At 37.3% G+C, this 15,538-nt stretch overlaps 3 protein-coding genes across 4 annotated transcripts; 2 read left to right on the plus strand and 1 right to left on the minus strand.

Annotated features, from left to right (window-relative positions):
- Nucleotides 1–6,212: 6,212 nt before the first annotated feature.
- Nucleotides 6,213–9,598, plus strand: LOC129314834 (probable serine/threonine-protein kinase PBL5). 2 transcript variants are annotated; one of them, XM_054958273.1, is made up of 5 exons: nt 6,213–6,499; nt 6,990–7,231; nt 7,379–7,568; nt 7,679–8,070; nt 9,066–9,598. In XM_054958273.1, exons 1-5 carry the CDS (start codon nt 6,406–6,408, stop codon nt 9,354–9,356), a joined length of 1,209 nt encoding a protein of 402 aa, XP_054814248.1. In that variant the 5' UTR covers nt 6,213–6,405; the 3' UTR covers nt 9,357–9,598. The 2 variants fall into 2 exon arrangements, with proteins under 2 accessions (XP_054814248.1, XP_054814250.1); XM_054958275.1 differs by having other exon boundaries at nt 6,214–6,493.
- A 938-nt stretch (nt 9,599–10,536) lies between these two features.
- On the plus strand, nt 10,537–12,030 carry LOC129315372 (uncharacterized). Its single transcript, XM_054959012.1, has 2 exons — nt 10,537–11,059; nt 11,398–12,030. Exons 1-2 carry the CDS (start codon nt 10,807–10,809, stop codon nt 11,532–11,534), a joined length of 390 nt encoding a protein of 129 aa, XP_054814987.1. The 5' UTR covers nt 10,537–10,806; the 3' UTR covers nt 11,535–12,030.
- On the minus strand, nt 11,840–13,859 carry LOC129315371 (uncharacterized). The gene is made up of 3 exons (XM_054959009.1): nt 12,877–13,859; nt 12,259–12,801; nt 11,840–12,101 (listed from the first exon to the last, which is right to left on the minus strand). The coding sequence occupies exons 1-3, from the start codon at nt 13,741–13,743 to the stop codon at nt 12,000–12,002; spliced, it is 1,512 nt and encodes a 503-aa protein (XP_054814984.1). The 5' UTR covers nt 13,744–13,859; the 3' UTR covers nt 11,840–11,999.
- Nucleotides 13,860–15,538: the final 1,679 nt, after the last annotated feature.

Consider the following 15,538-nt stretch of genomic DNA (forward strand, 5'->3'; position numbering starts at 1 on the left):
ACAAATTTAGGTCTAACGTACTTTCTCCACAAGCTCTGAACCTTCGGGTAGTCACACATAACATGCAAAATATCTTCATCAGCAGACTTACACTACATACAAAGAGTATCATTACTCATATGCTTTTTAACTCTTATTTGGTTAGTCAAAAGACGGTCATGTAGAACTATCCACATAAAGGATTTGCTATGTTGTGAAATTTAAAGCTTCCAAATTTTAGCCTAGAGAGGAGAGGAGGAAGGCACTCCATCCCTTAATAAAGAATAAGTAGATTTGATAGAAAAGTGACCATGCTTCTCATGCTTCCACCTCTCTAATTCTTGAGCATTGTACATCTTCCAATTTCGATCTGGAGAAAGTCCCAAGTTATTTTAATTCTACTTCAAAGGTGTGGGCCTAGTCATTTGTACTAATTATAGAAAGTAAGTCAACTCCACATTTATATTTACTCCTCATAATTCGAGTCCAAAGAGCTTCTCTATTATGGATAAGCCCCCAACTTGCTTTCATTAAGAAAACTTGATTTTGAGTATGCATATTATGAATACCAAGACTCCCTCTCTTCTTACCCCTAAAAGCCTTATTCTAAGAAATAGCATGAATCTTATTTGTTTCAGTCATTGAACCCCATAGGAAATCTTGAGACTTATTTTCCACATCCTCATAGATAAACACAGGAAGTAAAGCAATTTGCATAGGATACAAAGGAATAGACAACAAGATGGAGGAAACTAAGGTGCTTCTACCTATTATTCACCTTCCACCCACATAGCCGTGACTTTACACTATCAACCACATAATTATAAGTGTTTCTAGTCACACACCCATGATTCCCATGTATATGTCTTGCTTACCAGTACTTCCCTCATTTCAAATCAATCGAAGAAGGTGGATATGCCTCACAGCATGCCCTCGCCTATAAGTGACTGATCCTAATCGTGGATTGCCTTTCTACATAGTCTGTACACGCTCGCTCGTATCTAATCATGGCACCCTAGACTTACATATAAATGCCTTCCCATTCAACGCATCCATTAAAGTGCAAAATCCACTTACTATGGCTACAATGTATTTCATTTACTAACGAACGTCCATATCAAACCAATGCCATGCCATCGTTTTCGTACCTGAAGTTATCATTTGCATGTCTTCGACTGTTCAAAGTACGGATTCCCCCACTCAATCGAAAACTTTATCATCATGAAATTAATTTCATTTCCGAATATACATACATACAAAGAGAGCGCGTTACACACTCACTCCACTCGATCCGTAATGAGTTTTTTTTTAATTCTTATATTTATTTATCAATATTGATGAGACTTCATAAAGAGTTATATTCGTTTGGAATATGCAAATAATTAATAACGTCTTATTTTATACTGTATTGGTTTTAAAGACATCAAATTACAAACTAACACACACAATTAAAAGTTGAGCTCAAGGGTTAAAAAAGGAAAAAAAAATCCTTGAATATATAAACGATCGTTAACTTAAAGGTTTATATATTTTCTCCAGAGAAGGGAGAAATTAAACTATTATATAAAAAGGAGTTATGTGGAAGTATTTCTCTTCTATTGTCATTAAAGTATAGACGAGTGTTTCTGACGAATTAGGAAATAATACTTAGCAGAGTAAGAAACCATGTCACTTAAGGAACACCATAGTCTCCGATCAAATAAGAAATGCAAGGCATAGCAAACAAAAGAAAGCAAGAAATGGGAGTGATGAGTGAAAGTTGAAGTTGGTCAAGCTCCCATTATGAATTTCTAACAATTTCACATACACTAACCTCATCGCCTGCGATTCCCAATTTGTCCGCTCTGGCTTTTCTGACGTCCTCCCTGACCGTTTCATGCACAGAACCCCCTCACGTACACCTGTAGAATACTTTTCTTTGATAAAGACGTCTACTCTGACATTTACTGATTTTACTTTATAAATCCTTATACAATCCATTTAAAAACTGAGAGGACGACGCATGGCGAGATTGAGATAGTGGAAGAGAACGATGGATCCAATTGAGGACGAAGCACTGGCCTCAAAGTGACAGCTAGACACGTGTATGGATATGGTAATCTGAAATGCATGTCTTAGCTTGTATTGAAAACTGAGGCAACATTTGAAGGATATATAAAGTTCAGCTCGATCGATCGATATTGGCAATTCCAATTGTGATTTGTGAACACGTCTCTTTCAACACTACTTGCTTACTCTTGCAATTTATTATTAATCCAATCACATCATTTCACCTAATATCGTTTCCTTGAATCGCTTTGTCGTGTGTATAACAGTCTTCACTTTGTTTTCCTTTATTTAAGGTCACCCCATCATCTTTAATTTCTCATCACTTCATCCATGCGTAATATTTTAAATACTCGAACTTTCTAGGCCACCCTGGACCCCTCTTTCGTCTTTGCCCTTTTTTTTTTGGTTATTATGTTCTCTGTCTTCATGCTCACATTCTTTAATTAAACTGCAAAATATGACACATGCGCTTTCGATCTAAATTAAAATTAAAAATTGTCTCTTTATAATCTGTTAGGAGATAAAAGAAAAACACAGGGCTATATAAAATTGTGGGAAACAAAGTAATCAAACAAGTTAAAATGAATTGACCCAAAAAAAACAAGTTAAAATAAAGAATTAATTAACATAGCCCAGGCCGGGAAGGTTGGGAGGATAATATAATGATGATATGGAGGAAGGGATTTTTTTTTTTTAAATGTCATATCTAACTCTTTTTCACAAGAAAATAGGTCCCCTGCACAAATATTTTTTTTTTTTTTGCTTTAACCATACGAGAATTTGAGCTGGGAGAAGCTCGACCCCTCGCGTTAAAAAGGAAAGGATCGCATGCCGCTAGAGTTACAAGCTTTTGGGGAAGTGGAAAAGGGCTATAATGATGGGAAGGAGGACGAATCCAAATTGAATTGCAAAAATCACACATTTCTCACAATTTCTCGCATATAAAAGCTTCTTGCTGCTCTCGCTTGTCATTGCGAGTCGTTGCGTACGTGTGAGAGAGAAAGAGGGTCAGCAGATATTTTTTTTAAAAATATATTATTTTATATAACATTCTTAAATTAATTATTAATACTGATCATTAGTCGTCCGAAGCAGCAGTTGCAGTATCGAATGTCATAGATGACAAGAAACAACAACAATAATAATAGAAAAAAGGAGTCAAAGTCCTCAAATGACACATTTTCGGTGTCCCGCCTCACATTGTTGCTGCTCAGCACTACTCTAGTGCAGTAGTGCTATATATGTTTCACATGCATAGTGTTAAAGAAAACAAACCACGGCAAAAAAAGATAATTAAGATGATAAAAATAGAACATGCAGATCGAATAAGACAAATAAAATATATTTCACGTGGTATAAAAATACGCAAACATGTCATTTGTTCATACGTTTACCAGTCGAGTAAAAATAATACACAATCTGACCATATATGAAAATATATAATAATTAAAAATATGATATATGTTGTGTAAATCTCATTCTCAAGTGGTAAATATAAACAAAACACTTCACCGCGATGCTACAATATATACATAAATTAATCATAAAATTATGTTATTTTGACTTTTTTTTTCCTTTTTTCATCCCAATTATTTAGGGCATATCGGGTTTAGACTTTTGTTTTAATCTTCCTAAATGCAAAGATCAGCGCCAGAAATAAACCACACGATTGTATAAACATGTTGAAAAGATCTATATCAAATTATCAATGATGATAGATGCAATAAAAAGTGTACAGATGTGCTCTCATAACTTCAGAAGTAACGTTTGTTCGTAAACACTCGCTCACGTGTGGAAATTGTTTCATCAACGGCTGGGCAGTATATATAGGTGGGACAGGTTAATTCAACTCATTCCAATCTTAACGAATGTCTTTTAATTAAGTTAGTTCACAGTCAAATCTACCGACCTTAAGTTTGGTCGAACTCACTTATGTCCTGCGATATGTTACAGGTTTCCATTGACCTCAAAGCTGAATGATCTTCTTTCTCTGCAAAAGGCATCCAAAAAAGACACACGTGAATTCCCTTTTTAAGCATATGCAGTAAAATCAAAGAATTTAATTTTATAATGAGTACTTTTAAGGATGATCTTGTGACTGATCCCGGTAATTTATAGTGTTTAAAGGAACATAATTGAATCTTCACAAGATCACAATTAATTTATAGTTAAGGATCTTGTTACAATTACCCCGTCTAATCCGAAATATAAGGATTTTTTCTTAGTTAATCTTAATTTAAAATATAAGTAACAAACAATTTCTTTCCATTTTATCCTTCAATGATCCCTCATATTTATTAACTAGGATTCATGCATTTGTGAATTTATAATCTTTTTTTTTACTTATCATAAGTTGATACTAAAGATAAAAAGAAAAAAATAATATATACTTTTATAAGAATTATGATTTTATTAATATGCAAATTATTATTAAAACGTACTTATATTTTGTAGTATTCCCTCAAAGCTACAATATAAAGCATTGGCAAATATTTTAAAATTTTGAAAAATGTTAGTTGAAACTTAAATTTATTAAAAAAATATATAGTTGAAAATTAAAATTAAAAAATATATACTCAAGATAATTAAAATTTTAATACATTATTTTTTTAAAAAAATAATAAATAAATAAAGTAAGAGTATAGTTAAAAATCAATTATAAAAATTATTTAACACTCCCTTCGGTTTGCATTATAAATTTATTTTTAGAAGGTATCCCTAATCCACAATACTGGTCAGATGAGAATTTTCTATTTCAAAATAAAATTCTAAAAATATCCATCCCTTTTACATTGTTCACTGTCAGATGAAGATTTCTCACTTTTCATGAGGACTTCTCATGAGAGAAAATTACTTAAAAATAATATTATATTATTTAAATTATTTTTAGTTTTTTATTCGAGGGTTAATTTTAAAATTTTATTTATAATTATTTTTTATATTATTATTGTATTGATATTGATAAAGTTAATAAATATAATTTATAAATAAGATTGGAGGGAGTACCTTATATTTTGAATGAAGCAAATCCTCTATGATATACTCCCACTGATCCTATTTATAAGTTATTTCTACCAATCTCATCAATATCAATACAATAAAAGTACAAGGAATAAAAGTAAGTAAAATTTCAAACATGTCCCTATATAATAAATCTAAAAAGTAATGTCCTGTTTTTTTCTCTCTCTCATGAAGGGTAATTTTGAAAATATTTCTCAAATATTACTTAAAAAGACGCACTATGATTTATAAATGAGATCAAATATACTTTTTAAAATGGGACTTATAAATAAGACTGGAGGGAGTATTATCATCCCGAGGAAGTACTTCTTTTCTTTCTCTGCCCCCTCCCCTTCTTAATTACCACTCACGATCTAACCCCTAGACCAGCTGAGTTAGGAACAAGAGGATTTATGATTATTTAATTTTCGGATGAAAATTTATGATTAATTTTAATAATTCAACCACTACTGCGAAAAATACCACCCTGTTCATGACAAACGCGTTCCACAGAAGGCGAAAAAAACATACCAGTACTCGGTAGGTTATAAATAGAAGCGACAATCCGATATGGCCGAGTCCATGTGAAACCGCCTAACGTTAATTTTTTCATTGGCGGATTTTGGTTCTCACGGGTGACGGTTCCGTTAGAGCAGCCGAGCAGGAACGCGTGGATCTCCAGTGGTTCCGTTAGGGGGCCGATGTGGAAGTGCGATCCGCGTAGGCAAAGTGGGGCCCGCTTGCTGCGTCATTGCGTGGGCCCTAGTGAATTGTTCGAGACGTTGACCTTTTGCCCTTTTTACATTGGGAAGTAGATCGACGGTTCAGGAGAGCGTGTCAGTGCGATCTGTACGCCACCGGCGGATTATACCTTTTACGAAAGACAAAGATATAATGCAGTTGCGATGCAGACCAGCTCGCACCAAATCGTTGAAGTGCAGCCACCACGCGCCACGTCAGCGTAACAATGTCTGATAAAAATAAAACGAGTGAAAGGCAGTTCAGCGTAAAGCCGAAAGAGTTCCTGTGCCGGTGTTTTTTTTTTTTTTTTAATACAACTGAGCCGGTGATATTAAACCAACTCGGTAGCTGATTATACCCTTCGTATTTTGGAAATGACAGAAAACTCCTATGTCTTTTCCGTGGCGTCTCTTGATTAGCGAGTATAAAAATTTTATTACAATTCATGCTCATCTCATGTAAACCCTGAAAACATTAAAGCACCAAGAACATCGCCCGGAACTTCAGAAGTGCCCTCTCCCCCCCTGTTTCTTCCCTCTCTTTTCTTGGTCCTTGACTCTCGCTTGCCGGTGTTTCCATGCTTTGGCCTCTGTTCTAGGCTCTGTTTTCTTGTTGTAACTGGGACTAAGAGGGATTATGGGTTGCTTTTGTTTCTTAAAGAAATCAAGCAGAAAATCGCAGGCTAACAACTATAGCCAGAGCGCAAAGCCGAACAATCACACAGGTGCTGGTTAGTTTTTTCGATGATCTTGATTTTATTTACTTGATTGCTCGGATAAAACGCATTTTGCCAAGCCAGTGAACAAACTGATTACCCAGTCTCTGTGATTACGGCGACTTTTTTTTTTCCTTGCTTCCTGAGTAATATACTTTTTCCTTTTCTCTGGACACGGGTATGTCCTGAACTGATCAATGTTCATTCTGTCCGGCGCGTCGTATGCCGTGTCTCACATTTTCCCCCCTACGCAAATCAAATGCTCAACCTTTCTTTTAGTTTGGTGGAATGATTCCCAGGAAAAAACATATTTTATTTTTTTGGAAATGGAAAAAAAAAATTTCTTGGTTCTTGTGTAATTGTGTTCAATATCAAGATTAATAGTGGTCGTTAAATATTTGTGGTTAAGGTTTTCCAGTTTCTTTTTTTTCATAAGTTGCATTACTTGGATGCCTAATGTCTTGCCTAATCCCTGTACCTTGGGCGTATTTTGCATTCGTCACAGATACGGTGACAGTTGATTTGAATGTGAATGGGACCAAGGAAGCTCATTCTAAGGATGATCAACTTTCTCTGGACGCGAAGAGATTGAATTTAACGGAAAATGGAGACACCACTGGTAGCACGGCGCAGACTTTTACTTTTGATGAACTTGCAGCAGCAACAGGAAATTTTAGGTCAGACTGCTTTTTGGGAGAAGGAGGATTTGGCAAGGTTTACAAGGGGCATTTGGAGAGGATAAACCAGGTTGGTTTGGAAATGAACAAAGTTAAAATTACTGAAATATTAATCTGGTCCAGCTATTCTAATATATTGTGTTTTATGCTCTTGTTCATCATGTTACTGTACACATGTATGGTTTCTGTCGATTAATATTTGTTATTGTTTATACAGGTTGTGGCTATAAAGCAACTTGACCCTAATGGACTTCAAGGAATTCGGGAATTTGTAGTTGAAGTGTTGACACTTGGTCAAGCAGACCACCCTAATCTTGTGAAATTAATTGGGTTTTGTGCTGATGGAGATCAAAGACTATTGGTCTATGAGTACATGCCATTAGGATCTTTGGAGAACCACTTGCATGGTATAGACTATGATCTTAATATCTCATTTTTCTTCAGATAGAATGTACACTCATCAGCACATCTTTTAAAAATCACCATTGCTTATCTTGATATCCTCCATTCCACCCAGATCTTCCGCCCGGTAGGAAACCACTTGATTGGAATACAAGAATGAAAATAGCAGCTGGAGCTGCTAAGGGCTTGGAGTATTTACATGAGAAAATGAAGCCCCCTGTGATATACCGTGATTTGAAATGCTCAAACATTTTATTAGGCGAGGGATATCATCCCAAGTTATCTGATTTTGGCCTGGCCAAAGTAGGCCCAAGTGGCGATAAGACACATGTTTCAACAAGGGTTATGGGCACATATGGGTACTGTGCTCCAGATTATGCAATGACGGGTCAGTTGACATTCAAGTCTGACATCTACAGCTTTGGAGTTGTTCTTTTGGAGCTCATCACAGGCCGGAAAGCCATTGATAATACTAGACTTGCCAAAGAACAAAACCTGGTTGCATGGGTACGTCTATGCTTACTTGTTTAGAGTTGCTGCTGAAGTCCATGTTAGTTGGCTTACTTTTGTAGATTTTTGCTTTTTTATTATGTTGTGGGCTTGAGGCTAAGAAATAGAATTGCAAGTGCAAATGCTTATAAATCTATGGCACTAGTTTTGATTCATATTACTTTACATATTATTAAAATGATACGAAGGATTGAGCTTTTAGTTGGCATTCAGTTGAAAGAAGCCAAAGGTGGAGGCTTTATATGTGCTTGCACTTCTCAACAATTACAGAGAAGATAGCCTACTTAATTGTTAATTGGTTGTATCTGATTGTTTCTGGCTGGATGTGAAATGCCTGAGGTTCACAATTTTCTGAAACTTGCTGATTGAATTGCCTGATCATTAATTTTCCATAAGGAAATTGCTGCTTTTCATTAAGCCCCTCCTCCCCACCATGGGTCTCCCAGAAAGAGAGGAAAATAACCTTGCAAAATTACTGAGAATCCCATTCCTGTGTCAATTTTTTTTTTTTTTTTGTGTGTTTGCCACTTGAATACAGCAGGTTCTTGTTGGATATCTTTCTTCTCTTGTGATCTCACTCTATTTGAAACCCAAGTGTCAATGTTGAACTTGGATGGTTGTGGCGCACTGTTTCCTAAATTTCATTCTTCGTGATGCAATACAGAAACATAACTTTTACTTTTTCTTTTAGTAAACATCTTCCAAAGTCTGTCTGGGTGATGAATGTAGCTTGGGGTGACTACGCTCATTGTTTATCTTGACGTGATATAGTTGATACCTGGATTCTTACGGCCCTGGTTTCTGGTGTATGTCTTGGAGTGTGCATAATACAGTCATTTGTTTCATTCTTTGTTAACTCTTATTATTCAGTTAATGCGAATTTTCTGTGGATGCACTTAGAATCGCAAGTCTTGTTTTGTCTATTTCTGAAAAAGAGTGATGTGAATTGACGGAAAATAATTAGTTTAGGTTTTGTGTGATGTTGTTTGCAGGCAAGGCCGTTATTCAAAGACCGGAGAAAATTCTCCCAGATGGTAGACCCTTTGCTTGAAGGTGAATATCCTGTGAGGGGTTTGTACCAAGCTCTAGCAATTGCTGCCATGTGTGTTCAAGAGCAGCCTAATATGCGGCCTGTCATAACCGACGTCGTTACCGCATTAAACTACCTTGCCTCGCAGAGATATGATCCCCAAACTCATCAAGTACAAAGCTCCAAAAGAAGGGATGATGATCAAACACATCTTGTTCGGAACGGTTCTGCCTCTGACAGATCTTCAGACTAAGAATATTCGTGCTTGTTCATATGTCACGCGCCTTGTCATCAATTTTTGCTTCATAGGAGATGACAAGGTGCTGTTACAATCTTTCGTTTTTTTTTTTATATATGTATAAAGAAAAATTTCTGCTATTTCTTTGGTGTACATGTGAGCTGGGCTTCCTTGTATTTAAGACGACTCTTTGTAGGATTTTTCTTTTGTCCATGTTATTATAATTTAGCCTCAGTCATAATAAATGACTTCCTTCATCTCTCATCTTGATCTCATTGGCGACTTAATCATGATCTAAAGTAGACTTCGTTGCAAGTTGTTGCCCCGAATGTCAGTCTTTATCCACGTGTTTAAGTTAAGCAGCTATATACATATAAAATTTAATTAGGGAAAAACTAACATAACTTGGGTTTAGTGCTTCATGTGATTAATCAAAATTCAAATTCCTATGAATTCTTACAAGGAGAAGTGTCCATATTTAACATATTTAATTGTTTTTAATAGAATGACACCTATATATTATTAGAGATAAAAGAAGTCTCAAATTTAAAAATTAAAAGATAAATTATGAATATATAAATTTTGAGATGCATTTAACCAAATAGCTTAAAAATAGATAGTTTATTTTATCAAAATAATTTAACTCATTTGGTTAAAAACATATCAAGATTTATATATTCATAATTTCTTGTCTAATTTCTAATGCTAGCCTAGGCTCTAATTTTATTTCTCCCAAAAACGGAAAAAAGGACAGTTTAGCAGAGGAGAGGCTTCACTCATGGATGAATAATGAAATTCCATCAAAAAAATGTTGAAGAAGGAAATTTATAGTTGGGGGTGTCAGCCATTTAACGTGGAGGTTCAGAAGATGTATACAAGTGACAGTTCCTAGGATGAGAAATATCGGCCCGTGAACATCGATAAACTCCCCCCATAGAATGGCCCTAACTATAAGAGATCACGTGTATTGCTATATATTTCCATGCAAATTGGTTACTAGAAAGTGTGGTCTTTTTCTATTTTTCATGTTCTTAATGACATGTGGATGCATTGTGATTGGATATATTTTCTTAAAAGTAAAATTATCAAGGTATCAAATGCCACCTAGTTATTTATACAATCTGCTGAAGAATGTAAACTATCTTCTTCTTCTGTTTTTTTTTTTTTTTTTTGGGGGGGATCAAACTGAGAATGTATACTGGTAAAAGTGGGGGCAGGATAACTACCATATTTACGCTTTGATCAATCACGTGCATTGCACGTTTATAACCAATCGCATGCGTTGGTCGCTTATAGCCAATTTCCCGGCCAAAAGGTTGTTGATCAGTCAGACGAGAGCAGGGAATCCCCCGAACCCCAAGCCTTAGAATTAACTAACAGAGGTCCTTCCATTCTTTCATTGCAAAACACCAAGATTTCACTCCTTCATCTTCTCTTGAATCTATGTGACGGCAATAGCATTGAGATGCAGCAAAGGACCTCAAGTTCAACTTCTCCCTGCTCCGGCGAGCACAGAGCCATCAACCTCGCTGATCCTCCACAAACAAAGCGAAGAAAAACCGACGGTGATGATACGTCCGGCCTTCCACTTTACGATCCTCGGAGCACCGATGGGAAGAGGGAGGTTTCCCCGTCACGATCGGCAGGGAAATGGCTTCACGCTATTCCTTTGATTCTGCTGCTTTGCCTTTTCCTCCTTTGGTTGAATTCTTTTCCGGGTACTAATTTCAACACAATTGTGCTTGTTATCCTCATATTATTTTCTTTTTCTTTTTCTTATTCTAAGTTGTTTTAACCTTCTCTCTCTTCTGTCAAGAGTGTTCCTCGTATTCAAATTATAGTTGCTAGTAGGTAATTTTTTTCTGCAGGATAATCACCTTCCATTTTTCGCAGTTATTCTTAGTTAATGTCTTTTATATCCTGGTTGTTCGATCGAAGATGAACTTGTGTAGCTCTCTTGGGTTTTATGATTATCATAAAATGACTGCTTATTTGGAATTATCTTACACTTTCTAACGAAATCTTTTCCATAAATTGTGTGGACTTTTGAAAACAGTGAATGTGACAGTTAGGGATGGCAGAATTACAGTCATACGTCAGATCGGTGCTCTGCTGCCTAACACTACACATATTGATCTCACAATATTAGCGGTGTCTGCGACATCAATCTCGTCACTTCCTCAAAAACTGTAATACCACAATGAAACGTCCTCGCAGTTGGTGATTGCGCCTAATTGAAACATCATCTTCTTCCAATATAAAAAGAGTCAGGGTCTGAAGTTTTACCGAATTTTTAGTCAATTCATGTCCGATAAGTTTGAGATGCTTTATCAAACGAGCTAGACAACAAACTTTGCTGAATCTTTGTTTCTTTGGAAGGATCTTGGTTCTGTTACCCTGGGTAAACTTGTTACGTAGAATACATGTCAAGACATCTAGCATTGTTGATATGCTTTGTTGAATTTACGCGGCGGAGAGGGGAAAATATACGCAGAAGATGGCAACATTGTAGCTTGTATTTCATGGTCAGTAAAAATATGTCAACTTATGTTCTGTGGAATTTCTGATGCAATCGTAGCCTTAGGATTTAGGAATATGACTCGAAGCTTGTTCTATTGCCATGCGCCTTGAATAATAAACAGTATGTACCTTTCAATGCTACAATTCAGCAACTTCACCCTCTCGACAATTGTCCACCCATATGTACATGGTTGACCTTCTATGTGATGGCAGAATTCTACAACAGTCCCTCCTTGGCGACTGCAAAGGAAGTTTATTAAATATGAACAATAAACGTATCCAAGTTAGTGCAATACAGTGGAGACAACTTTGGATAATGTATATAAAGCATGCGCTCTGTATATATTAACACAAAATTAAAACATTCTATCTCATTTGAATCACTGAGAATCCGTACCTTTTGCCAGCGAAAAGGATCTGGTTTCTTTAAGACAACAATGGAGTCGAGTTTCTCCGGAGTTTCCATTTCCCCCTGGCAAAAGGGAGATCTAGATTTCTCACGAGTATAGGTCCCAACAATTTGTTTAGTGGCTCGATCATATCGAGATTTGTTTATGTAGAATATGAATGGTTTTCGACAGGGGTAATTGGAAGCAGGCCTTGTGTTAAAGGAATATCCGTTGTAATCAGCTTTATTAAACCAATTGAGAAAGGTTCTCGAGGGCATCTCTAATTCTCTTGGGGACAATACTCCCTTGAGGACTTGAACCACGTAGCCCCATGACACAGAGATGGACCAGTATCTGGTTCTGTCATAGCAGATCGATTGTTGCATTATGCTGGCTGAGTCTATCTTGATGGCCTGCATAAGGTGTCTGAGGCCTTGTACTCGGTTCATTCGTGGGAATATGGGTTCCACAACATCAAGGTGGTGCAACGTCACTAACGGGGTTACGGGATGTGCCGCCAAGAGGCCTAATAGGTTTCCATGCACATCATACTGCGTAATAAAGATACACAAAGGTTAGAAGCAAAACCACAAGTCATTTCCATTCAAGAGTATTGATAGCGTTACCTGATGAAACCCAAGTTCCTTGGTTAGTGGCACACCAATCTCAGCCATGCAAGCTTGAATTCGGTCATCGCTGCCATATAAACCAGGGTACCGTTGAATGCAACGATCCTGTGTTTTAGCCAGCTCCTTGGCCAGAGGGTAGCTTATAGCGAATCCTCCCCCACCATAAGCCATGGAATAAGAGAAGTATATATTCTGAGCATGACTCTCAGATGAGCTCCCAATATAATAGAAGTGTCTGTGGTCGTACTTGGAAAGAATTCTGACTACATTATTTACCACGAACACTGTGTCATCGTCTCCCATGACGAACCACCTTACATCCTTCATCCCAAGCTTTAATGTCTCTGTCACTACCCTTGAAATCCTCAACGCAGATCTATCCCCATGAGGGTTGGTATATTTGAAATTGGAGCTGTCCCCAGAAATTCGAATCTGGGGCAGCCCCTCTTTACTTTTAGTACTTACTTTTTGATCCAACCAAACTACCCCTCTAGTTACATTAGGCTTCCACCATATCTTCATGTATTCTTGTCTAGCCTCCCACAACTTGGACGAGGCTGCTATGGCAAAAACAACGTCTTTAAGTTGGGTGTCTTGCCTTGTAGACAACAGAGGGGGCGGTGATCTAACTTTGTGGTTCTTTTCTTTTGTTTCTTCATCTGCCTTTTGTTTCTCTTCATCGCCGATGGTAGTTGAGGATGTGCTAGTCAGCTGGAGGTGTTTTGTGGTGACGGCATCTAAATGGGGGGAGCAATCTTGACGCTCATTCTGAAAGAGGAGGAGGCTGGAGGAGTAGATGATGTATAACATGATCATCGCCAGAATGAACCAGCAGATGATGCTTCTAGAACCTGTCTTGATCATGTGTTGCTGGCAGGCAGAGTACGTTTGGTTCCAAGGTCAGTTTTTCTCCTCCACGGCCTTTCAGGTGAAATTCAGAATTCATCGGATCAGAGAAGGGTTACTATTTTGTTTTTCAATTTTCTTTTTTGGCGCTTGGAGGTGAAGTTTGTTGAGGCGGAGCCGAAGTTGAAGCGGTCAAAACAGAAAAACTTTTATTATTATTATTATTATTTAAAAAAAAAAAAAAAGGACCAGAAGGCAGTGAAACGCACTGAAGTTGGGGGATGTAAGAGCTCAAGCCCGGACAATGGTGCCACTCCTTTTGGAAGGTGTGAGCTGGCCGTGAACTCTGGAAAGCTCTGCCAAATTAATCAGCCAAGAAATGTCCATTGGGGGGCTTTCTGGGGAGACTAAAATCCCGATTCTTAGGTGGAAAAGTGACCTCTCTTTCGGATCTACTATTTGAAAAGGGTTTTAATTTCTTAACGCGCTGTACATATTTTGTTGCTCAATCAATCCATTGGCCGGCACCTTGCTGTTTCTAATCAAAATCTCCGGAACTCCCTCCTTCCCTGCCTGTCGTGACAATAATGCAAGGAAAATCGGGGGGTATCGGACTCACTTTGCCCGTTACAGATGTGTTATTGGAGTGATGGTTATGGTCGTCGAGGTTGATGGAAGTACAGAAGTTTGGGTCACTGCCTCTCGGCTGCCTGTAATCTCAGTCAGCAAGGACATGCAGATGTGCCAATATGCGACCCATCTGAATTGCGCAGAGTGGCAAGTAGAAGCCTATGGCGATCCATGGCATTGGCGAGGCACGGACACAATAGTGCACAATTTCGTCCCAAGATTATCTAACCCGCCGTCCCATCAACTTTTACTCTTTGACTTTCAACCATCCAAAATCCAAAATTCTTAAAATATTCCCGAATTCTCACATAGAAAATAATTAATTTAAATATAAGATGAAAAATTGTTTAGAATTTTGAATATATGGGGATCTAGAATTAAAAGGATATAAGATGATGGGACGGTCACATGAGAGGAAACAGATAAGACGATACCAGGAAAGCCGTTCACATGGGTCATGGGACGTTGGGACCTCAGGCGTCTCTCTCCCCTTTCCTTTCTTCATTTGTTTCTGGGTGGGCACTGGATTCAAGGGATTCTAATTCATGACTAAGAACTGAGTGAGACTAGCTCCAGATTAAAACCCCACTTCTGCTCTCTTTCGTCAAATAGATTTGATCCCAATTCCCATCATCCCTAAGCACCAACTTGCTCAATAAAGAAGCCTTACCGTTGTCTTAAAATGTATCTCTTCTATATTCCTAGTGATTGTTGAGAGCTCACTTTCTTGATCTATCATTCAGTTAAGTGTAACCATGAACTCAGCTTTTTGCCCCCGCAAGCTGACATGGCATCATTTATTATACGTCAATTAACTGTGGAGACGTACAAGACTTTTGCTTCACTTACCGCAATAAAAATATTCTGTTGACTTTCATTCATCACTACTTTTATATCATGAAAGCAAATAGGCGTTGATTAAGAAGTGACGAAGAAGATAAGAAAATAATGTAGCAGAATAAATAGAAGCAGGACGTGCGGAATCATATATGGAATGGACCCATTACGCACGTGAGAGAGAGGGAGGGAGGGAGGGAGGGAGGGAGCTGCTTCATCAAATCCTAGTTGGCGAAAGAAGTCCAATACGGAGTTAATTAATACTCTCACATTTAAAACGCAGGAGTTAGTTTAGGAGTTCTTTTTTTTTTTTTCTTTTTTAATGTAACATCTATCTCCTTTATCA

The sequence above is a fragment of the Prosopis cineraria genome, unplaced genomic scaffold, assembly GCF_029017545.1.
Source record: "Prosopis cineraria cultivar Desert tree isolate PC_DT_omini unplaced genomic scaffold, ASM2901754v1 PC7, whole genome shotgun sequence".
Taxonomy (NCBI): domain Eukaryota; kingdom Viridiplantae; phylum Streptophyta; class Magnoliopsida; order Fabales; family Fabaceae; genus Prosopis; species Prosopis cineraria.